The 22,917-nt window shown below is 45.1% G+C and overlaps 1 protein-coding gene across 1 annotated transcript in view; it reads right to left on the reverse strand.

Moving 5' to 3' along the window:
* The window catches only part of LOC144944714 (dual specificity tyrosine-phosphorylation-regulated kinase 4-like), a 70,772-nt gene that overhangs the window by 42,356 nt on the left and 5,499 nt on the right, over positions 1-22,917 (reverse strand). The window contains exons 4-5 of the mRNA XM_078873072.1: positions 15,613-15,770; positions 12,099-12,235 (exon numbers count right to left, since the gene is read on the reverse strand). Of these exons, the coding sequence (XP_078729198.1) occupies positions 12,099-12,235; positions 15,613-15,770 (295 nt within the window). The remainder of the gene's footprint in view (positions 1-12,098; positions 12,236-15,612; positions 15,771-22,917) is intronic.

Below are 22,917 nucleotides of genomic sequence, written 5' to 3' on the forward strand. Positions count from 1 at the left end.
AGTAGTAGTGGGTCTGTGTGTGTAACACTGAGCAGTAGAAGTGGGTCTGTGTGTGTAACACTGAGTAGTAGTAGTGGGTCTGTGTGTGTAACGCTGATTAGTAGTAGTGGGTCTGTGTGTGAAATCCTGAGCAGTAGTAGTGGGTCTGTGTGTATAACATTGCGTAGTAGTGGGTCTGTGTGTGTAACACTGAGTAGTAGTAGTGGGTATGTGTGTGTAACACTGAGTAGTAGTAGTGGGTCTGTGTGTGTAACACTGAGTAGTAGTAGTGGGTCTGTGTGTGTAACACTGAGTAGTAGTAGTGGGTCTGTGTGTGTAACACTGAGTAGTAATAGTGGGTCTGTGTGTGTAACACTGAGTAGTAGTAGTAGTAGTGGGTCTGTGTGTGTAACACTGAGTAGTAGTAGTGGGTCTGTGTGTGTAACACTGAGTAGTAGTAATGGGTCTGTGTGTGTAACACTGAGTAGTAGTAGTGGGTCTGTGTGTGTAACACTGAGCAGTAGAAGTGGGTCTGTGTGTGTAACACTGAGTAGTAGTAGTGGGTCTGTGTGTGTAACACTGAGTAGTAGTAGTGGGTCTGTGTGTGTAACACTGAGCAGTAGAAGTGGGTCTGTGTGTGTAACACTGAGTAGTAGTAGTGGGTCTGTGTGTGTAACACTGAGTAGTAGTAGTGGGTCTGTGTGTGTAACACTGAGTAGTAGTCGTGGATCTGTGTGTGTAACACTGAGTAGTAGTAGTGGGACTGTGTGTGTAACACTGAGTAGTAGTAGTGGGTCTGTGTGTGTAACACTGAGTAGTAGTATTGGGTCTGTGTGTGTAACGCTGAGTCGTAGTAGTGGGTCTGTGTGTGAAATACTGAGCAGTAGTAGTGGGTATGTGTGTGTAACACTGAGTAGTAGTAGTGGGTCTGTGTGTGTAACACTGAGTAGTAGTAGTGGGTCTGTGTGTGTAACACTGAGTAGTAGTAGTGGGTCTGTGTGTGTAACACTGAGTAGTAATAGTGGGTCTGTGTGTGTAACACTGAGTAGTAGTAGTAGTAGTGGGTCTGTGTGTGTAACACTGAGTAGTAGTATTGGGTCTGTGTGTGTAACGCTGAGTCGTAGTAGTGGGTCTGTGTGTGAAATACTGAGCAGTAGTAGTGGGTCTGTGTGTATAACATTGCGTAGTAGTGGGTCTGTGTGTGTAACACTGAGTAGTAGTAGTGGGTATGTGTGTGTAACACTGAGTAGTAGTAGTGGGTCTGTGTGTGTAACACTGAGTAGTAGTAGTGGGTATGTGTGTGTAACACTGAGTAGTAGTAGTGGGTCTGTGTGTGTAACACTGAGTAGTAGTAGTGGGTCTGTGTGTGTAACACTGAGTAGTAGTAGTGGGTCTGTGTGTGTAACACTGAGTAGTAATAGTGGGTCTGTGTGTGTAACACTGAGTAGTAGTAGTAGTAGTGGGTCTGTGTGTGTAACACTGAGTAGTAGTAATGGGTCTGTGTGTGTAACACTGAGTAGTAGTAGTGGGTCTGTGTGTGTAACACTGAGCAGTAGAAGTGGGTCTGTGTGTGTAACACTGAGTAGTAGTAGTGGGTCTGTGTGTGTAACGCTGATTAGTAGTAGTGGGTCTGTGTGTGAAATCCTGAGCAGTAGTAGTGGGTCTGTGTGTATAACATTGCGTAGTAGTGGGTCTGTGTGTGTAACACTGAGTAGTAGTAGTGGGTATGTGTGTGTAACACTGAGTAGTAGTAGTGGGTCTGTGTGTGTAACACTGAGTAGTAGTAGTGGGTCTGTGTGTGTAACACTGAGTAGTAGTAGTGGGTCTGTGTGTGTAACACTGAGTAGTAGTAGTGGGTTTGTGTGTGTAACACTGAGTAGTAATAGTGGGTCTGTGTGTGTAACACTGAGTAGTAGTAGTAGTGGGTCTGTGTGTGTAACACTGAGTAGTAGTAGTGGGTCTGTGTGTGTAACACTGAGTAGTAGTATTGGGTCTGTGTGTGTAACGCTGAGTCGTAGTAGTGGGTCTGTGTGTGAAATACTGAGCAGTAGTAGTGGGTATGTGTGTGTAACACTGAGTAGTAGTAGTGGGTCTGTGTGTGTAACACTGAGTAGTAGTAGTGGGTCTGTGTGTGTAACACTGAGTAGTAGTAGTGGGTCTGTGTGTGTAACACTGAGTAGTAATAGTGGGTCTGTGTGTGTAACACTGAGTAGTAGTAGTAGTAGTGGGTCTGTGTGTGTAACACTGAGTAGTAGTAGTGGGTCTGTGTGTGTAACACTGAGTAGTAGTAATGGGTCTGTGTGTGTAACACTGAGTAGTAGTAGTGGGTCTGTGTGTGTAACACTGAGCAGTAGAAGTGGGTCTGTGTGTGTAACACTGAGTAGTAGTAGTGGGTCTGTGTGTGTAACACTGAGTAGTAGTAGTGGGTCTGTGTGTGTAACACTGAGCAGTAGAAGTGGGTCTGTGTGTGTAACACTGAGTAGTAGTAGTGGGTCTGTGTGTGTAACACTGAGTAGTAGTAGTGGGTCTGTGTGTGTAACACTGAGTAGTAGTCGTGGATCTGTGTGTGTAACACTGAGTAGTAGTAGTGGGACTGTGTGTGTAACACTGAGTAGTAGTAGTGGGTCTGTGTGTGTAACACTGAGTAGTAGTATTGGGTCTGTGTGTGTAACGCTGAGTCGTAGTAGTGGGTCTGTGTGTGAAATACTGAGCAGTAGTAGTGGGTATGTGTGTGTAACACTGAGTAGTAGTAGTGGGTCTGTGTGTGTAACACTGAGTAGTAGTAGTGGGTCTGTGTGTGTAACACTGAGTAGTAGTAGTGGGTCTGTGTGTGTAACACTGAGTAGTAATAGTGGGTCTGTGTGTGTAACACTGAGTAGTAGTAGTAGTAGTGGGTCTGTGTGTGTAACACTGAGTAGTAGTAGTGGGTCTGTGTGTGTAACACTGAGTAGTAGTAATGGGTCTGTGTGTGTAACACTGAGTAGTAGTAGTGGGTCTGTGTGTGTAACACTGAGCAGTAGAAGTGGGTCTGTGTGTGTAACACTGAGTAGTAGTAGTGGGTCTGTGTGTGTAACACTGAGTAGTAGTAGTGGGTCTGTGTGTGTAACACTGAGCAGTAGAAGTGGGTCTGTGTGTGTAACACTGAGTAGTAGTAGTGGGTCTGTGTGTGTAACACTGAGTAGTAGTAGTGGGTCTGTGTGTGTAACACTGAGTAGTAGTCGTGGATCTGTGTGTGTAACACTGAGTAGTAGTAGTGGGACTGTGTGTGTAACACTGAGTAGTAGTAGTGGGTCTGTGTGTGTAACACTGAGTAGTAGTAGTGGGTCTGTGTGTGTAACACTGAGTAGTAGTAGTGGGTCTGTGTGTGTAACACTGAGTAGTAGTAGTGGGTCTGTGTGTGTAACACTGAGTAGTAATAGTGGGTCTGTGTGTGTAACACTGAGTAGTAGTAGTAGTAGTGGGTCTGTGTGTGTAACACTGCGTAGTAGTAGTAGTGGGTCTGTGTGTGTAACACTGAGTAGTAGTAGTGGGTCTGTGTGTGTAACACTGAGTAGTAGTAATGGGTCTGTGTGTGTAACACTGAGTAGTAGTAGTGGGTCTGTGTGTGTAACACTGAGTAGTAGTATTGGGTCTGTGTGTGTAACGCTGAGTCGTAGTAGTGGGTCTGTGTGTGAAATACTGAGCAGTAGTAGTGGGTCTGTGTGTATAACATTGCGTAGTAGTGGGTCTGTGTGTGTAACACTGAGTAGTAGTAGTGGGTATGTGTGTGTAACACTGAGTAGTAGTAGTGGGTCTGTGTGTGTAACACTGAGTAGTAGTAGTGGGTATGTGTGTGTAACACTGAGTAGTAGTAGTGGGTCTGTGTGTGTAACACTGAGTAGTAGTAGTGGGTCTGTGTGTGTAACACTGAGTAGTAGTAGTGGGTCTGTGTGTGTAACACTGAGTAGTAATAGTGGGTCTGTGTGTGTAACACTGAGTAGTAGTAGTAGTAGTGGGTCTGTGTGTGTAACACTGAGTAGTAGTAGTGGGTCTGTGTGTGTAACACTGAGTAGTAGTAATGGGTCTGTGTGTGTAACACTGAGTAGTAGTAGTGGGTCTGTGTGTGTAACACTGAGCAGTAGAAGTGGGTCTGTGTGTGTAACACTGAGTAGTAGTAGTGGGTCTGTGTGTGTAACGCTGATTAGTAGTAGTGGGTCTGTGTGTGAAATCCTGAGCAGTAGTAGTGGGTCTGTGTGTATAACATTGCGTAGTAGTGGGTCTGTGTGTGTAACACTGAGTAGTAGTAGTGGGTATGTGTGTGTAACACTGAGTAGTAGTAGTGGGTCTGTGTGTGTAACACTGAGTAGTAGTAGTGGGTCTGTGTGTGTAACACTGAGTAGTAGTAGTGGGTTTGTGTGTGTAACACTGAGTAGTAATAGTGGGTCTGTGTGTGTAACACTGAGTAGTAGTAGTGGGTCTGTGTGTGTAACACTGAGTAGTAGTAGTGGGTCTGTGTGTGTAACACTGAGTAGTAGTAATGGGTCTGTGTGTGTAACACTGAGTAGTAGTAGTGGGTTTGTGTGTGTAACACTGAGTAGTAATAGTGGGTCTGTGTGTGTAACACTGAGTAGTAGTAGTAGTAGTGGGTCTGTGTGTGTAACACTGAGTAGTAGTAGTGGGTCTGTGTGTGTAACACTGAGTAGTAGTAATGGGTCTGTGTGTGTAACACTGAGTAGTAGTAGTGGGTCTGTGTGTGTAACACTGAGTAGTAGTATTGGGTCTGTGTGTGTAACGCTGAGTCGTAGTAGTGGGTCTGTGTGTGAAATACTGAGCAGTAGTAGTGGGTCTGTGTGTGTAACACTGAGTAGTAGTAGTGGGTCTGTGTGTGTAACACTGAGTAGTAGTAGTGGGTATGTGTGTGTAACACTGAGTAGTAATAGTGGGTCTGTGTGTGTAACACTGAGTAGTAGTAGTAGTAGTGGGTCTGTGTGTGTAACACTGCGTAGTAGTAGTAGTGGGTCTGTGTGTGTAACACTGAGTAGTAGTAGTGGGTCTGTGTGTGTAACACTGAGTAGTAGTAATGGGTCTGTGTGTGTAACACTGAGTAGTAGTAGTGGGTCTGTGTGTGTAACACTGAGTAGTAGTATTGGGTCTGTGTGTGTAACGCTGAGTCGTAGTAGTGGGTCTGTGTGTGAAATACTGAGCAGTAGTAGTGGGTCTGTGTGTATAACATTGCGTAGTAGTGGGTCTGTGTGTGTAACACTGAGTAGTAGTAGTGGGTATGTGTGTGTAACACTGAGTAGTAGAAGTGGGTCTGTGTGTGTAACACTGAGTAGTAGTAGTGGGACTGTGTGTGTAACACTGAGTAGTAGTAGTGGGTCTGTATGTGTAACACTGAGTAGTAGTAGTGGGTATGTGTGTGTAACACTGAGTAGTAGTAGTGGGTCTGTGTGTGTAACACTGAGTAGTAGTATTGGGTCTGTGTGTGTAACACTGAGTAGTAGTAGTGGGTCTGTGTGTGTAACACTGAGTAGTAGTAGTGGGTCTGTGTGTGTAACACTGAGTAGTAATAGTGGGTCTGTGTGTGTAACACTGAGTAGTAGTAGTAGTAGTGGGTCTGTGTATGTAACACTGCGTAGTAGTAGTAGTGGGTCTGTGTGTGTAACACTGAGTAGTAGTAGTGGGTCTGTGTGTGTAACACTGAGTAGTAGTAATGGGTCTGTGTGTGTAACACTGAGTAGTAGTAGTGGGTCTGTGTGTGTAACACTGAGTAGTAGTATTGGGTCTGTGTGTGTAACGCTGAGTCGTAGTAGTGGGTCTGTGTGTGAAATACTGAGCAGTAGTAGTGGGTCTGTGTGTATAACATTGCGTAGTAGTGGGTCTGTGTGTGTAACACTGAGTAGTAGTAGTGGGTATGTGTGTGTAACACTGAGTAGTAGTAGTGGGTCTGTGTGTGTAACACTGAGTAGTAGTAGTGGGTATGTGTGTGTAACACTGAGTAGTAGTAGTGGGTCTGTGTGTGTAACACTGAGTAGTAGTAGTGGGTCTGTGTGTGTAACACTGAGTAGTAGTAGTGGGTCTGTGTGTGTAACACTGAGTACTAATAGTGGGTCTGTGTGTGTAACACTGAGTAGTAGTAGTAGTGGGTCTGTGTGTGTAACACTGAGTAGTAGTAGTGGGTCTGTGTGTGTAACACTGAGTAGTAGTAATGGGTCTGTGTGTGTAACACTGAGTAGTAGTAGTGGGTCTGTGTGTGTAACACTGAGCAGTAGAAGTGGGTCTGTGTGTGTAACACTGAGTAGTAGTAGTGGGTCTGTGTGTGTAACACTGAGTAGTAGTAGTGGGTCTGTGTGTGTAACACTGAGCAGTAGAAGTGGGTCTGTGTGTGTAACACTGAGTAGTAGTAGTGGGTCTGTGTGTGTAACACTGAGTAGTAGTAGTTGGTCTGTGTGTGTAACACTGAGTAGTAGTAGTGGGTCTGTGTGCGTAATACTGAGAAGTAGTAGTGGGTCTGTGTGTGTAACACTGAGTAGTAGTAGTGGGTCTGTGTGTGTAACACTGAGTAGTAGTAGTGGGTATGTGTGTGTAACACTGAGTAGTAGTAGTGGGTATGTGTGTGTAACACTGAGTAGTAGTAGTGGGTCTGTGTGTGTAACACTGAGTAGTAGTAGTGGGTCTGTGTGTGTAACACTGAGTAGTAACAGTGGGTCTGTGTGTGTAACACTGAGTAGTAATAGTGGGTCTGTGTGTCAAACACTGAGTAGTAGTAGTGGGTCTGTGTGTGTAACGCTGAGTAGTAGTAGTGGGTCTGTGTGTGTGAAATACTGAGTAGTAGTAGTGGGTCTGTGTGTGTAACACTGAGTAGTAGTAGTGGGTCTGTGTGTGAAATACTGAGTAGTAGTCGTGGATCTGTGTGTGTAACACTGAGTAGTAGTAGTGGGTCTGTGTGTGTAACGCTGAGTAGTAGTAGTGGGTCTGTGTGTGAAATACTGAGCAGTAGTAGTGGGTCTGTGTGTATAACATTGAGTAGTAGTGGGTCTGTGTGTGTAACACTGAGTAGTAGTAGTGGGTATGTGTGTGTAACACTGAGCAGTAGTAGTGGGTCTGTGTGTGTAACACTGAGCAGTAGTAGTGGGTCTGTGTGTGTAACACTGAGTAGTAGTAGTGGGTCTGTGTGTGTAACACTGAGTAGTAGTAGTGGGTATGTGTGTGTAACACTGCGTAGTAGTAGTAGTGGGTCTGTGTGTGTAACACTGCGTAGTAGTAGTAGTGGGTCTGTGTGTGTAACACTGAGTAGTAGTAATGGGTCTGTGTGTGTAACACTGAGTAGTAGTAGTGGGTCTGTGTGTGTAACACTGAGCAGTAGAAGTGGGTCTGTGTGTGTAACACTGAGTAGTAGTAGTGGGTCTGTGTGTGTAACACTGAGTAGTAGTAGTGGGTCTGTGTGTGTAACACTGAGCAGTAGAAGTGGGTCTGTGTGTGTAACACTGAGTAGTAGTAGTGGGTCTATGTGTGTAACACTGAGTAGTAGTAGTGGGTCTGTGTGTGTAACACTGAGTAGTAGTAGTGGGTCTGTGTGTGTAACACTGAGCAGTAGAAGTGGGTCTGTGTGTGTAACACTGAGTAGTAGTAGTGGGTCTGTGTGTGTAACACTGAGTAGTAGTAGTGGGTCTGTGTGTGTAACACTGAGCAGTAGTAGTGGGTCTGTGTGTGTAACACTGAGTAGTAGTAGTGGGTCTGTGTGTGTAACACTGAGCAGTAGAAGTGGGTCTGTGTGTGTAACACTGAGTAGTAGTAGTGGGTCTGTGTGTGTAACACTGAGTAGTAGTAGTGGGTCTGTGTGTGTAACACTGAGCAGTAGTAGTGGGTCTGTGTAACACTGAGTAGTAGTAGTGGGTCTGTGTGTGTAACACTGAGTAGTAGTAGTGGGTCTGTGTGTGTAACACTGAGTAGTAGTAGTGGGTCTGTGTGTGTAACACTGAGTAGTAGTAGCGGGTCTGCGTGCGTAATACTGAGTAGTAGTAGTGGGTCTGTGTGTGTAACACTGAGTAGTAATAGTGGGTCTGTGTGTGTGACACTGAGTAGTAGTAGTGGGTCTGTGTGTGAAATACTGAGTAGTAGTCGTGGATCTGTGTGTGTAACACTGAGTAGTAGTAGTGGGTCTGTGTGTATAACGCTGAGTAGTAGTAGTGGGTCTGTGTGTGTAACACTGAGTAGTAGTAGTAGTGGTAGATTTGAAGCTTTCGTGACTGCAAGGATTCAGATTCTTAGGTTTTTTCGGTAAAGTCACGTAGGTAAAAAAAAATTAAATGATACAGCTGTCGGGCTGTGACAGTTCCACCTGAAGACGGAAGCTTGTGTTGCCTCCGAAATGTCATGATTTTTTACTTTTATTAATTTTTATTTTTTACCTACGTGACTTTACCGAAGAAACCTAAGAATAGTAGTAGTGGGTCTGTGTGTGTAACACTGAGGAGTAGTAGTGGGTATGCGTGTGTAACACTGAGTAGTAGTAGTGGGTCTGTGTGTGTAACACTGAGTAGTAGTAGTGGGTCTGTGTGTGTAACACTGAGTAGTAGTAGTGGGTCTGTGTGTGTAACACTGAGTAGTAGTAGTGGGTCTGTGTGTGTGACACTGAGTAGTAGTAGTGGGTCTGTGTGTAACACTGAGTCATAGTGGGTCTGTGTGTGAAATACTGAGTAGTAGTCGTGGATCTGTGTGTGTAACACTGAGTAGTAGTAGTGGGACTGTGTGTGTAACACTGAGTAGTAGTAGTGGGTCTGTGTGTGTAACACTGCGTAGTAGTAGTGGGTCTGTGTGTGTAACACTCAGTAGTAGTAGTGGGTATGTGTGTGTAACACTGAGTAGTAGTAGTGGATATGTGTGTGTAACACTGAGTAGTAGTAGTGGGTCTGTGTGTGTAACACTGAGTAGTAGTAGTGGGTTTGTGTGTGTAACACTGAGTAGTAGTAGTGGGTCTGTGTGTGTAACGCTGAGTAGTAGTAGTGGGTCTGTGTGTGAAATACTGAGCAGTAGTAGTGGGTCTGTGTGTGTAACACTGAGTAGTAGTAGTGGGTCTGTGTGTGTGACACTGAGTAGTAGTAGTGGGTCTGTGTGTAACACTGAGTCATAGTGGGTCTGTGTGTGTAACACTGAGTAGTAGTAGTGGGTCTGTGTGTGAAATACTGAGTAGTAGTCGTGGATCTGTGTGTGTAACACTGAGTAGTAGTAGTGGGTATGTGTGTGTTACACTGAGTAGTAGTAGTGGGTCTGCGTGTGTAACACTGAGTAGTAGTAGTGGGTCTGTGTGTGTAACACTGAGTAGTAGTAGTGGGTCTGTGTGTGTGACACTGAGTAGTAGTAGTGGGTCTGTGTGTAACACTGAGTCATAGTGGGTCTGTGTGTGTAACACTGAGTAGTAGTAGTGGGTCTGTGTGTGTGACACTGAGTAGTAGTAGTGGGTCTGTGTGTAACACTGAGTCATAGTGGGTCTGTGTGTGTAACACTGAGTAGTAGTAGTGGGTCTGTGTGTGAAATACTGAGTAGTAGTCGTGGATCTGTGTGTGTAACACTGAGGAGTAGTAGTGGGTCTGTGTGTGTAACACTGAGTAGTAGTAGTGGGTCTGTGTGTGTAACACTGAGTAGTAGTAGTAGTGGTAGATTTGAAGCTTTCGTGACTGCAAGGATTAATATTTTTAGGTTTTTTCGGTAAAGTCACGCAGGTAAAAAATTAAAATTAAATGATACAGCTGTCGGGCTGTGACGGTTCCACCTGAAGACAGAAGCTTGTGTTGCCTCCGAAACGTCATGATTTTTATTTTTATTTTACTTTTATTAATTTTAATTTTTTACCTACCTGACTTTACCGAAAAAACCTAAGAATAGTAGTAGTGGGTCTGTGTGTGTAATACTGAGTAGTATTAGTGGGTCTGTGTGTGTAACACTGAGTAGTAGTAGTGGGTTTGTGTGTGTAACACTGAGTAGTAGTAGTGGGTCTGTGTGTGTAACACTGAGTAGTAATAGTGGGTCTGTGTGTGTAACACTGAGTAGTAGTAGTGGGTCTGTGTGTGTAACGCTGAGTAGTAGTAGTGGGTCTGTGTGTGAAATACTGAGCAGTAGTAGTGGGTCTGTGTGTGTAACACTGAGTAGTAGTAGTGGGTCTGTGTGTGTGACACTGAGTAGTAGTAGTGGGTCTGTGTGTAACACTGAGTCATAGTGGGTCTGTGTGTGTAACACTGAGTAGTAGTAGTGGGTCTGTGTGTGAAATACTGAGTAGTAGTCGTGGATCTGTGTGTGTAACACTGAGTAGTAGTAGTGGGTATGTGTGTGTTACACTGAGTAGTAGTAGTGGGTCTGCGTGTGTAACACTGAGTAGTAGTAGTGGGTCTGTGTGTGTAACACTGAGTAGTAGTAGTGGGTCTGTGTGTGTGACACTGAGTAGTAGTAGTGGGTCTGTGTGTGTAACACTGAGTAGTAGTAGTGGGTCTGTGTGTGTGACACTGAGTAGTAGTAGTGGGTCTGTGTGTAACACTGAGTCATAGTGGGTCTGTGTGTGTAACACTGAGTAGTAGTAGTGGGTCTGTGTGTGAAATACTGAGTAGTAGTCGTGGATCTGTGTGTGAAACACTGAGGAGTAGTAGTGGGTCTGTGTGTAACACTGAGTCATAGTGGGTCTGTGTGTGTAACACTGAGTAGTAGTAGTGGGTCTGTGTGTGAAATACTGAGTAGTAGTCGTGGATCTGTGTGTGTAACACTGAGTCGTAGTAGTGGGTCTGTGTGTGTAACACTGAGTAGTAGTAGTGGGTTTGTGTGTGTAACACTGAGTAGTAGTAGTGGGTCTGTGTGTGTAACACTGAGTAGTAGTAGTGGGTCTGTGTGTGTAACACTGAGTAGTAGTAGTAGTGGTAGATTTGAAGCTTTCGTGACTGCAAGGATTAATATTTTTAGGTTTTTTCGGTAAAGTCACGCAGGTAAAAAATTAAAATTAAATGATACAGCTGTTGGGCTGTGACGGTTCCACCTGAAGACGGAAGCTTGTGTTGCCTCCGAAACGTCATGATTTTTATTTTTATTTAACTTTTATTAATTTTAATTTTTTACCTACCTGACTTTACCGAAAAAACCTAAGAATAGGTGTAGTGGGTCTGTGTGTGTAATACTGAGTAGTATTAGTGGGTCTGTGTGTGTAACACTGAGTAGTAGTAGTGGGTTTGTGTGTGTAACACTGAGTAGTAGTAGTGGGTCTGTGTGTGTAACACTGAGTAGTAGTAGTGGGTCTGTGTGTGTAACACTGAGTAGTAGTAGTGGGTCTGTGTGTGTAACACTGAGTAGTAGTAGTGGGTCTGTGTGTGTAACACTGAGTCGTAGTGGGTCTGTGTGTGTAACACTGAGTAGTAGTAGTGGGTCTGTGTGTGAAATACTGAGTAGTAGTCGTGGGTCTGTGTGTGTAACACTGAGTAGTAGTAGTGGGACTGTGTGTGTAACACTGAGTAGTAGTAGTGGGTCTGTGTGTGTAACACTGAGAAGTAGTAGTGGGTCTGTGTGTGTAACACTGAGTAGTAGTCGTGGGTCTGTGTGTGTAACACTGAGTAGTCGTCGTGGGTCTGTGTGTGAAACACTGAGCAGTAGTAGTGGGTCTGTGTGTGTAAAACTGAGTAGTAGTAGTGGATCTGTGTGTATAACACTGAGTAGTCGTCGTGGGTCTGTCGTGACCAATAGTATACACAATAGAGGTGAGTTTGGGTTGGATGATGTAAATATAAATGTTGTGTTGTTAAACCCGCCACCTGACACACGCCCAATTGGTTGAGGTGGTTTGTCACCTAAACAAAAAATGCTTGGCCAGCTCGCTACTTGCTCAGCACTTAACCGATTGTTGTGTTGGAAAATGTCAAAGTCAATTGTCAGTGTTGTGGTGGGGTTAGTCTCCAACACACAACCAGTGGTGGCGGTGAGGGTGGTGGGGAGGTGGAGGTGGTGGTGGGGAGGTGGTGGAGAGTCAAGTAAAGGATGTTCAGTCATTGTTTGTTGTTGTGGTTCACAGCCAGCAGCAGTCCCATAGTGTGTGTTTGTTTATTGTTCTTGTTGTTGGTGGTGTTATTGTTGTTGTTGACTACACTGCTGCGCCAGGGCCCACTCACGTGGAGGGTGAGGCGAGGATCTTGAGAGCCACCATCGTCCGAGTCTTGTGGTCCAGACACCTTACCACCACGCTCTGCCCACCCTGCCCAATCTTCCTGTCCAGCTGGAAGCGGTAATAGAAGTGCTCGTTCTGGACCTGCAGGGGTCACGGGAAGGTCACGGGAGGTCAGGGTGGGGGTCACGGGGAGGTCACACGTAGCCAACAGTGCTAATCTGTGGATCACTGTGAGTGTCTGTGGGTGTCTCTATGTGTCTGGGTGTCTCTGTATGTGTGTATGTTCAACTTATTTCGCACCGTACGTAGCCAATCTGTGGTGCTTTATGGGTATCAGTGTCTCTGTGTGGGCAACTGTGGGTCTCTGTGCATCTGTGGGTCTGGGTCTCTGTGGGTCTTTGTGGGTGTCTCTGTGGGTCTCAATGGGTATGAGTGTGGGTATGAGTGTGGGTATGAGTGTGTTATTTATTATTATTATATTTTTATTTTTCACCTACGTGACTTTACCGAAAGAACTAAAGAGTATGGATTCTTGCAGTCACGAAAATTTCAAATCTAGAATGAGTGTGGTTGTGTCTGTGTGTGTCTGAGTGCCTCTGTGTGCCTCTGTGTCTGTGTGTGTGTCTGTGTGAGTGTGTTGGCTGACTTCAATGTCTGGAGTGATTGGAAGGCATGGGCCAGATCAGCTCAATAACAACGGTAGGAGGCTAATAGATTTTTGTGCAGCCCATGGGCTTGTAATTACCAACACGCTGTTCTGGCATCGGCGCATCAACACAACATCATGGATGCATGCCGGATCCAAGCAAGAACATCTGCTGGACTACATATTGACGGACCAGTGGATGCGAGCCCATGTCCTTGACACCAGGACCTAACGTGGAGCTGATCTGCCCTCTGACCATCGACTTGTTATCTGTAAGATGCGCCTGCCATTCTTCCACTCCGGTGGTGGGTGTACACCCAGGACCCCATTCCAACCTAAGGTGGCCTGGTCTCAGCTAGCTGATGGAAGTTGCAAGCGAGAATTACATCATCGCTTGTGGCTGGGGTTGCCATCGTCCCCCACTCCTCCTGATGTCGAGGGTAAATGGGCGAGGTTTAGGACTGTGACTCATGCAGCTGCAATGGCTGCTTTGGGTACGCGGTCCAGACCTCCCCAGAGACCCTGGCTGACAGAGGAGGTGTTCCGGATGGTTGAGAAAAAGCGATAGGCCCACTCTAATCGTCTAAAGCATTCCACGTCAGAGAATGAGGAGGCTTACCGCAGCCTTCGCTCGGAGGTTCGGAGAGCCGTGAGGCGCTGCAAGGATGGGTGGTGTCGCGGGTTGCTGAGGAGATAGAGTCAGCCTCAATGGCCCGCGATCACAAATCCCTATTTAACTCCCATCAAAAAAGCAACCTGCAGTGCCACACCTATTACCATCATTAGGGGAAAGAATGGTGATCCAATCTGTGACCCCCAGGAACAGGTTTGCAGATTTGCTGAGCATTACCGTGAGGTCCTGGGGGAGAGGGAATCCCTCAGTCTGGAAAACATCATGGGACAAAGTGGGGATGACCCTGCTGAGGCTGCGGTGCCTCAAATATTGAAGGAGGAAGTCACCCCCTGTGAGTGGCTGGCTGAGGTGTCATCCGTTGAGGAAGTACTGAAGGCGATCCAGAGTCTGAGATCAGGAAAGGCACCGGGCAGAGATGATCTCCCAAGCGAAATGCTGAGGGAGGGTGGCGTTTATGCGCAGACTGCCCTACATGACATCATCACAACAGTCTGGGCCACTGGATGGGTTCCGCAGGATTGGAAGGATGCCCTGGTGGTCCCCCTCTTCAAGAAGGGGGACTACAGGGGCATCTCAATCCTAAGTGTGCCGGGAAAGTTCCTGGCAAGGATTATTCAACATCACCTTGCTAGGCACGCTGAGGAGAGGCTTGCAGAGCCCCATTGCGGTTTCAGGAAAGGGCAGTCCTGCACAGATGCCATATTTTCTGTCCGTCTGCTACAGCAGAGGTGTAGGGAATTCCAACAAGACTTACATCTCTGCTTTATTGACCTGGTCAAGGCCTATGATACCATCAGTAGGCCTGGGCTCTGGGTTGTTCTTCGCGCTTTCGGAGTCCCTGACCCTCTGCTCACGCTCATTAAGGACCTTCATGATGGTGAGCAGGCCTGGGTAAAACTACGTGGCCGGGAGTCAGAGCCATTCCCTGTACACCTTGGGTGCGACAGGGATGTCCTCTGGCTCCACATTATTTAACATCTATTTCGACCACGTAGTTCGTAAAGCCTTCAGTAGCTGTACTGGAGGAATTTCCATCTGGTACAGATACAATGGGAGGCTCATCGATGCCCGGATGCGGTCAAGGGATGGCTCCCTATTGGTCAACCACGTTATGTATGCCGACGACCTGGTAATTGCGGCTCACTCAGAGGAGGAGTTGGAGGTGCTGCTGCTGAAACTGGAGTGTGCCACTAAGAGGTGGGGTCTTACCATCAGCCCCACCAAAACGAAGCACCTGCCTGGATATTTTGTAACATCGGGCACTCCACCCCCACAACTCCCAATCGGTGATAGGGCAGTTGTGGAAAGAGTGGAGGGTTTCCCATACCTGGGCAGTGTGCTCATGACCGACTCCGGTTTAACAGTAGAGGTCTCACTCCGAATCAGTCGAGCGGCATTATCTTTTTATCGGTTGCTTAACGCTGTGTGGAAACTACCTGGTCTATCGCTCTGTACGAAGCTTCAGGTTTTCTCGGCCACAGTCATTCCCTCCCTTCTCTACGCTTGCGAAACGTAGACCCCCCTAATGGAACATCTCTGCCGGTTAGAAACATTTAGGCTGGCCTACCTACAATCAATCCTGGGTTTAACCAGGCTGCATTGTGTGAGGAGCTCACAATTCCTCGAAAGATCTGGACAAAGTCCCATCGGTGAGCTTCTCCGGCAGGCAAGGCTGCGTTGGCTGGGCCATGTAGCCCGCATGCCCAATCACCGCATGCCCAAACAGCTTTTGTTTGGCCGGATCGAGGGGGCTAAACGGGCGCGGCACGGGCTAGAAAAGAGATGGAGTGATGTGGTACAGGAGGACGTGGAACTGAGTGGACTTGCCAATGACTGGTACCAGCGGTGTCAAGATCGGGCTCTGTGGAGGAGGCTCGTGGAGGAGGCTCGTGAAGGATGCTACTGGGCAGTTGGACGCAGTTGCCCTCTAACAACAACAGAGGGCGGAGGAGCGACGCTCACAACAACGAGCGGAGCGCCGGGTGGCTAAAGCACAGCAAGTTGGCACAGTAGGGGGCACAGGTGGTACATCAATCAGTCGTCTCAGTCAGTCAACCCGTGGCACCTGGGTCTGTCCCGTGACCTCCTGCCAGCGGGCGTTCGACACTTCACGTGGCCTCAAGGTGCACATGGCCTGGCACAAGCGTCGTGGTGACATCATCGCCACTTAGTGGCGAATGGCGGTTGTTGTTGTTGTCTGTGTCTGTATCTTTGTGTGTGTCTGTGTGTGAGTCTCACAAGGATGTAGTTGTTGTCGTCGTAATCAAATTCTCCGTTCTTCACTCCCCCTCGTGAGCTTCTTTCCCCATCCAGAGTAAAGAACCAAACTTCCTGCATGGCGGCCAGCTCCAGCTTCTGGCGCTCAGTCAGGTGAGGCTTGAAGAGACTAAGGATCGCTGCACACGTGACAACAACAACAACTTAAACTTTAAACTAATTTTGTTTACGCACACACCAGGTTAAGCCCCCCACCGAAGTGGCTGGTATAATCATCGTAATCATCATCGTCGTCGTCGTCATCATCATTATCGTCGTCATCATCATCATTGTCATCATCATTGTCAATATTGTCATCATTGTCATCATCGTCGTCATGATCATCGTTGTCATCATCATTGTTGTCATCATCGTCATCATCGTCATCATCGTCATCATCGTCGTCATCGTCGTCGTCGTTATCATCATTGTCATCATCATTATCATCGTCATCAACGTCATCGTCGTCGTCATCATCATCACCATCATCATCATCATCGTCATCATCATCATCATCATCGTCGTCGTCAGCATCATCGTCGTCGTCATCATCGTCATCCCCATGTGGCAGCCATATGCTCTAAGTGCACATTGATACAGACTCGTAGAGACTCAGAGAACCACAAAGATCCTCAGAGACCCACTGAGACCCATATTCAGGGACCCACAGAGACCCATATTCATATAAAACCATATAGACCCACAGAGACTGATACTCAGAGACCCACGGAGCGGTACAGGGTGCATGTACGGATAATGAACTTCGTTCGCACTGCACATAGCTAGTTCTTTGTGGGGTGTCTCTGTGTGTTTATGGGTCTCTTAGGGTGTCTCTATGTGTCTTTGGGGTCTCCTTGGGTATCTCTGTGTGTCTATGGGTCTCTATGGGTGTCTCTGTATCTATGGGTATATCTGTGGGTCTCGATGTGTCTATAGGTGTCTCTGTGGGTCTAAGGGTCTCTATGGGTGTCTCTGTGGGTGTCTGGGTGTCTGTGGGTCTCTGTATATATGGGTGTCTCTGTGGGTCTCTGTGGTGGTCACTGCGTGGATTTGTTCCCCTTCACATTTTGAGGGATCACCATCGCCACGCTTTATTCAAAGTGTTTTTTCGCTTTAAAGCTTTCGTGACTGCAGGGATTCATATTCTTGGTTCTTTCGGTTAAGTCACGTAGAAGGGAAATAATAAAATAATGAAAATAAAACATAATAAAATTTAATTCTCACGAAGTTTCGGCCACGAAGCAAGCAGCCGTCCTCAGGTGAAGAACCGAGCTGTTGGAAAGACAGCATCCTAATGAACACTGCTAAGCTTGGCAGCGTATTTTAAGTTGGGTGGGAGGAGGAGAGCGCCTTGACAAAGGAATTTACATATCAACAGAGTAATATAGCATATTGATGACAAATGCAGATATGGGGTTAGTCACCTCTTGTAGAATGTGTAGGCAGTGGGGGGTCTCAAAGTCATATTATGCTTGTGTATTATGTAGGATTAGCAGTAATAAAGGGGAGGGAAATTTTAATAATAAATAACTGCAACAGCCAAAACCACCGCGTATCAAGCTAGTGCATTATGTGGAAAACAAAAAAGGAGTTTCTAAAGAACTGCAAATACCCTACTACCATACAATACACCGATGTGAAAAAACTAAATATAAACTACATCAATATAATCAATGTACTCAATATATCTTCTTGGTTTTTTCGGTAAAGTCACGTAGAAGGGAAGTAATAAAATAATAAAAATAAAACATAATAAAACAATTCTCACGACGTTTCGGCCACAACGCAAGCAGCCGTCCTCTGGCGAAGAATGAGACATTATCAAGCTAGGAGCTTATATAGGTGTAGCGAGAAGGAGCGCCTTAACAAAAGAATGTGCATATGAAGAGGAATTTTAGCATACCAATGGGCAATGCGTAGGAGGGGGGGCGGAGGGGTTTCAAAGTCCCATTATGCCCATGCATTATGCAGGATCAACAGCACCACGGGGGGGCGCAAGGAACAACGTTAATAAAGGAAAGGAATGTTAATGATATGTAGCTGCATTTACCAAACAACCACGTAGAAAACCAAAGTAAAAACTACATAAAAAACTAAAATATAAACTGATACTTACTATACTCTACAATAAGCTGAGTTACTAACAACAAATAATAAATTACAATTCTACGTCGTAAGAAGTATATAATATACTTCCATCTAAACTTTATTCTCTTAGCATATACAGTACTATATACTGCCATAGATAAACCCAACATTAAATTATATACTGTATTGCTGTAAACAACCCTATACTTTATACATTTTAATATAACACTATGTATTATTCAACTCACCCTAATGTGTATCGAAATGGTTTATTACGTCCTTCCAATGATTGCTAAGCCTGAATCCATCTTCTCGGTTAAAATTGTCTCTGTGTTTGTATATGTGGATCGCCTCATGAACGAATCTCTCATGATAGCCAGATGGCTTGCAGAGAACCTCCGTCTTGGAGAAGTCAATGTCATGTGAGCCCACTGAGTTGTAACAGTGGTCTGCCACGGCTGAGGTGTTTGTCCTACCGTGTTTTAGATCAGCTTTATGTTCACGAATGCGGTCTGAGACGTGTCGTTTGGTTTCCCCAATGTAACTGCTACCACAGAGGCAACTTAGTTTGTAGACGCCAGGGTACTGTATGTCTGGAATCACATCTTTTACAGACGGTACCAGATCACGGATTTTATGTACTGTGTTGAATCGGACCTGGATCTTGTGTTTAATCAGGATTTTGGAGATCTTTTTTGTGACCCCAGCAATGTAGGGTAAGGTGATGGTCTTGAAAGGCTCCTCAACAGGATCCTTCTTAATGGTTGGAGTGATGGCTTTGCGGATTGTGTAGTCGGAGTAACCATTAGCCTTAAGAGCTTGGCGTACGTGTTTGAGTTCACTGGAAATGTGTTCATGGTCGGAGATGCATTGGGCTCTATGATATAGAGTCTTGATGAGGGAATTCTTCTGGGATGGATGGTGGTGGGAATCCGGTTTTAGATAAGCATTCGTGTGGGTGGCTTTCCTGTAGACAGAGTGGCTCATTGAACCATCAGGTCTCCTTTTGATTAGGACATCCAAAAAGGGTAGCTTGCCATCATTTTCGACTTCCATGGTGAATCTGATGGCTGGGTGTATGGAATTGATGTGGTCGAGAAATTGGTCTAGAGCAGGCCGGCCATGTGGCCAGATACTTTTGTCATCTGGCCACATGGCCGGCCTGCTCTAGACCAATTTCTCGACCACATCAATTCCATACACCCAGCCATCAGATTCACCATGGAAGTCGAAAATGATGGCAAGCTACCCTTTTTGGATGTCCTAATCAAAAGGAGACCTGATGGTTCAATGAGCCACTCTGTCTACAGGAAAGCCACCCACACGAATGCTTATCTAAAACCGGATTCCCACCACCATCCATCCCAGAAGAATTCCCTCATCAAGACTCTATATCATAGAGCCCAATGCATCTCCGACCATGAACACATTTCCAGTGAACTCAAACACGTACGCCAAGCTCTTAAGGCTAATGGTTACTCCGACTACACAATCCGCAAAGCCATCACTCCAACCATTAAGAAGGATCCTGTTGAGGAGCCTTTCAAGACCATCACCTTACCCTACATTGCTGGGGTCACAAAAAAGATCTCCAAAATCCTGATTAAACACAAGATCCAGGTCCGATTCAACACAGTACATAAAATCCGTGATCTGGTACCGTCTGTAAAAGATGTGATTCCAGACATACAGTACCCTGGCGTCTACAAACTAAGTTGCCTCTGTGGTAGCAGTTACATTGGGGAAACCAAACGACACGTCTCAGACCGCATTCGTGAACATAAAGCTGATCTAAAACACGGTGGGACAAACACCTCAGCCGTGGCAGACCACTGTTACAACTCAGTGGGCTCACATGACATTGACTTCTCCAAGACGGAGGTTCTCTGCAAGCCATCTGGCTATCATGAGAGATTCGTTCATGAGGCGATCCACATATACAAACACAGAGACAATTTTAACCGAGAATATGGATTCAGGCTTAGCAATCATTGGAAGGACGTAATAAACCATTTCGATACACATTAGGGTGAGTTGAATAATACATAGTGTTATATTAAAATGTATAAAGTATAGGGTTGTTTACAGCAATACAGTATATAATTTAATGTTGGGTTTATCTATGGCAGTATATAGTACTGTATATGCTAAGAGAATAAAGTTTAGATGGAAGTATATCATATACTTCTTACGACGTAGAATTGTAATTTATTATTTGTTGTTAGTAACTCAGCTTATTGTAGAGTATAGTAAGTATCAGTTTATATTTTAGTTTTTTATGTAGTTTTTACTTTGGTTTTCTACGTGGTTGTTTGGTAAATGCAGCTACATATCATTAACATTCCTTTCCTTTATTAACGTTGTTCCTTGCGCCCCCCCGTGGTGCTGTTGATCCTGCATAATGCATGGGCATAATGGGACTTTGAAACCCCTCCGCCCCCCCTCCTACGCATTGCCCATTGGTATGCTAAAATTCCTCTTCATATGCACATTCTTTTGTTAAGGCGCTCCTCCTCGCTACACCTATATAAGCTCCTAGCTTGATAATGTCTCATTCTTCGCCTGAGGACGGCTGCTTGCGTTGTGGCCGAAACGTCGTGAGAATTGTTTTATTATGTTTTATTTTTATTATTTTATTACTTCCCTTCTACGTGACTTTACCGAAAGAACCAAGAAGATGAATCCCTGCAGTCACGAAAGCTTTAAATCGTACTCAATATACTCTCCAATAAGCTGAGCTATCAACATTAAGTAACTGGGTATACACTACACTATATAATGACTACCATATAGTAAACTGATAAAAAAAAACTAAAATATAAATTACATCAATATAATCAATAAACTCAATATACTCTCCAATAAGCTGAGCTACTAACAATAAGTAATTATACATTACACTTCTATGTAGAAAAAAGTGGCGTTTTTTTCCTTAACGTTAGCACCACGGAAAGCAGCGAGCGTTGTTCAGACGGACGAGTCCATCTATGCTCGAAACGGAGGAAGGGGGAGAGAGAGAGAAATAACCACGGTGTTGTGCTACTCTGTCCTGTGCTGCGTTACAACTATACTATAAACTAGACTACTATACAGTGGCGGCTCCTGCAAAATCTCTCAGGGGGGGCAAATGTCTGGATGATTGATAAGGATGAGGTCCACCCATGCAATGGATAAATTAACAGCTTAAGCATGTAAAGGAAACTTCACTTCTTTAATATTAATGAAAAATAAAATGACTTACAATACATCTTGTTTGTTTCTATACTCACTATTAATATACAATCCACTCAAGTTTCTTTTATTAAAGATTCCACTAGGTGGCGACAAATTATATTGTTGGATGAAACGTGCTTACGTATGATGACGTAAGCACGTTAGGGCGAGCCCTCCCGGAAGCCATAGAGAATGCATTGTAGCGCCCCCGTTCGAAAAAAAACATCTTTGAATGTAAGTCTATGGGGCCACTCGGGGCGATTCTCAGCCGGAGTGAAATCGCCCAAAAAGAGGCGGTACTCCACAGAACGTGACATGACGCTGATTGGACTATATCCAGAGGCACAGTGACGGCTAGCGTGACTCTGTGGTTGAATGACATTGGTGGTGCGTCGCCCAATCGCCCTAATGAAGAAACCGCCCCTGCTACTATACATTACAATATTATACCTTCCAATCTAAACTACACTGTATAATATCGTATACGCAGCCCAATATACGCTCTAACATTATGCATTATATTGATATGCCTCCAACTAAACTTTTTTCTACATCACACGACTATACACCGTACTATACACTGCCATAGACAAACCCCAACATTGAATTATACACTGCGTTACTATACACTACCCTATAACTTAGACTATACATTGTAATATTACACTATGTATTATTCTACAAACCCTACTGTATACCACACTGCTGTCTATTCACGATACATTACGATACTATATATTACCTTATACAGTGAGGGAAAAAGTATTTGATCCCCTGCTGATTTTGTATGTTTGCCCACTGACAAAGATATGATCAGTCTATAATTATAATGGTAGGTTTATTTGAACAGTGAGAGACAGAATAACAACAAAATCCAGAAAAACGCATGTCAAAAATGTTATAAATTGATTTGCATTTTAATGAGGGAAATAAGTATTTGACCCCCTCTCAATCAGAAAGATTTCTGGCTGCCAGGTGTCTTTTATACAGGTAACGAGCTGAGATCAGGAGCACAATCTTAAAGGGAGTGCTCCTAATCTCAGCTTGTTACCTGTATAAAAGACACCTGTTCACAGAAGCAATCAATCAATCAGATTCCAAACTCTCCACCATGGCCAAGACCAAAGAGCTCTCCAAGGATGTCAGGGACAAGATTGTAGACCTACACAAAGCGCCCGCAAGGTTCCCCTGCTCAAGAAAGCACATATACATGCCCGTCTGAAGTTTGCCAATGAACATCTGAATGATTCAGAGGACAACTGGGTGAAAGTGTTGTGGTCAGATGAGACCAAAATGGAGCTCTTTGGCATCAACTCAACTCACCGTGTTTGGAGGAGGAAGAATGCTGCCTATGACCCCAAGAACACCATCCCCACCGTCAAACATGGAGGTGGAAACATTATGCTTTGGGGGTGTTTTTCTGCGAAGGGGACAGGACAACTTCACCGCATCAAAGGGACAATGGACGGGGCCATGTACTCAAAGACAATGTAAATAAGTATAACCCGTAAAAACAAAGTTTTTCACTATAAATCCTTTATATGCGTGGCAGCGAACTTAATATAAAGGATTTAAAAATATATTCGCCTGTGGAGGACGCGGGGATCGATCCCGCGACCTTTGGCATGGGAAGCGAGGGCGCTACCAACTGCGCTACTCCGCCACGGCCTGTGGAGGGGTTACGCTCTGGGCTCTTACACTCTGACGTTCAGCCAAAGCCATGAATGCGTTCTATTTGAATATATGTAAAATACATTTTCTTTGCCTAAAAAGTGTAAAATTTTGGGAATTTTTTTTTCACGAACAATAATTGTCTGGCACAACGAGTCTGTGTGGAAAATGTCAGCTCGATTGGATCACGGGAAGTGGGTTAAAAAACGACCGAAAGATTTGCACGGTCCTAAGCAAGCAAGCAAGCACGCAAGCAAGCAAGCACGCGAACTTAATATAAAGGATTTAAAAAGGTGTCAGTTTTGTTGCCAGATA

The sequence above is a fragment of the Lampetra fluviatilis genome, chromosome 35 (assembly GCF_964198595.1).
Source record: "Lampetra fluviatilis chromosome 35, kcLamFluv1.1, whole genome shotgun sequence".
In the NCBI taxonomy this organism is placed as follows: domain Eukaryota; kingdom Metazoa; phylum Chordata; class Hyperoartia; order Petromyzontiformes; family Petromyzontidae; genus Lampetra; species Lampetra fluviatilis.